This window comes from Sinocyclocheilus rhinocerous, unplaced genomic scaffold, assembly GCF_001515625.1.
Source record: "Sinocyclocheilus rhinocerous isolate Xijiao unplaced genomic scaffold, SAMN03320098_v1.1 C35081674, whole genome shotgun sequence".
NCBI lineage: Eukaryota > Metazoa > Chordata > Actinopteri > Cypriniformes > Cyprinidae > Sinocyclocheilus > Sinocyclocheilus rhinocerous.
The window spans coordinates 1-372 of record NW_015738472.1 but is presented as its reverse complement, the minus strand read 5'-3'; the positions used below and the strand labels follow the sequence as shown (position 1 = coordinate 372).

Sequence of the window (372 nt, the reverse complement as noted above, 5' to 3'; positions counted from 1 at the left end):
GCTTTGGGTTCCCGGGTGATGATGGTACAGCCCCTTGACCGCCACGTTGAATGGTGGGTAGTCTGATGACACCGGCTCAGACAGCATGCCCACATGTGGCCACACGGAGTTGACCATGCTGCCCAGCTGAGCGGGCACGGGATACCCGAGGTGATGCATGACCGAGGCGATGGGCAACCCACTGGCCATCACTCCTTTATAGTCTCGGCCAATCAGGCTCTCGATGGCAAAAGGGTGTTTGAAGCTGCCGCTCTGCCCGCCGCCAAGCGTGTAGCTCTGGAAGTGCGAGAGCCGGCCCATGGTGCCCAGGTACTCCTGATGTCCCATGCCCAGCTTGCCCGAATGGTGGTGGGATTGGTGCAAGGCATGCTG

The 372-nt window shown here is 60.8% G+C and overlaps 1 protein-coding gene across 1 annotated transcript; it reads right to left on the bottom strand.

Annotated features, from left to right (window-relative positions):
* Positions 1-3: 3 nt before the first annotated feature.
* Positions 4-369, bottom strand: LOC107734705 (forkhead box protein B2-like; the record flags this gene model as incomplete). The annotated part of the gene is made up of 1 exon (XM_016546661.1): positions 4-369. A coding segment is annotated over one exon (366 nt), but the record flags the coding sequence as incomplete, so codon positions are not given.
* Positions 370-372: the final 3 nt, after the last annotated feature.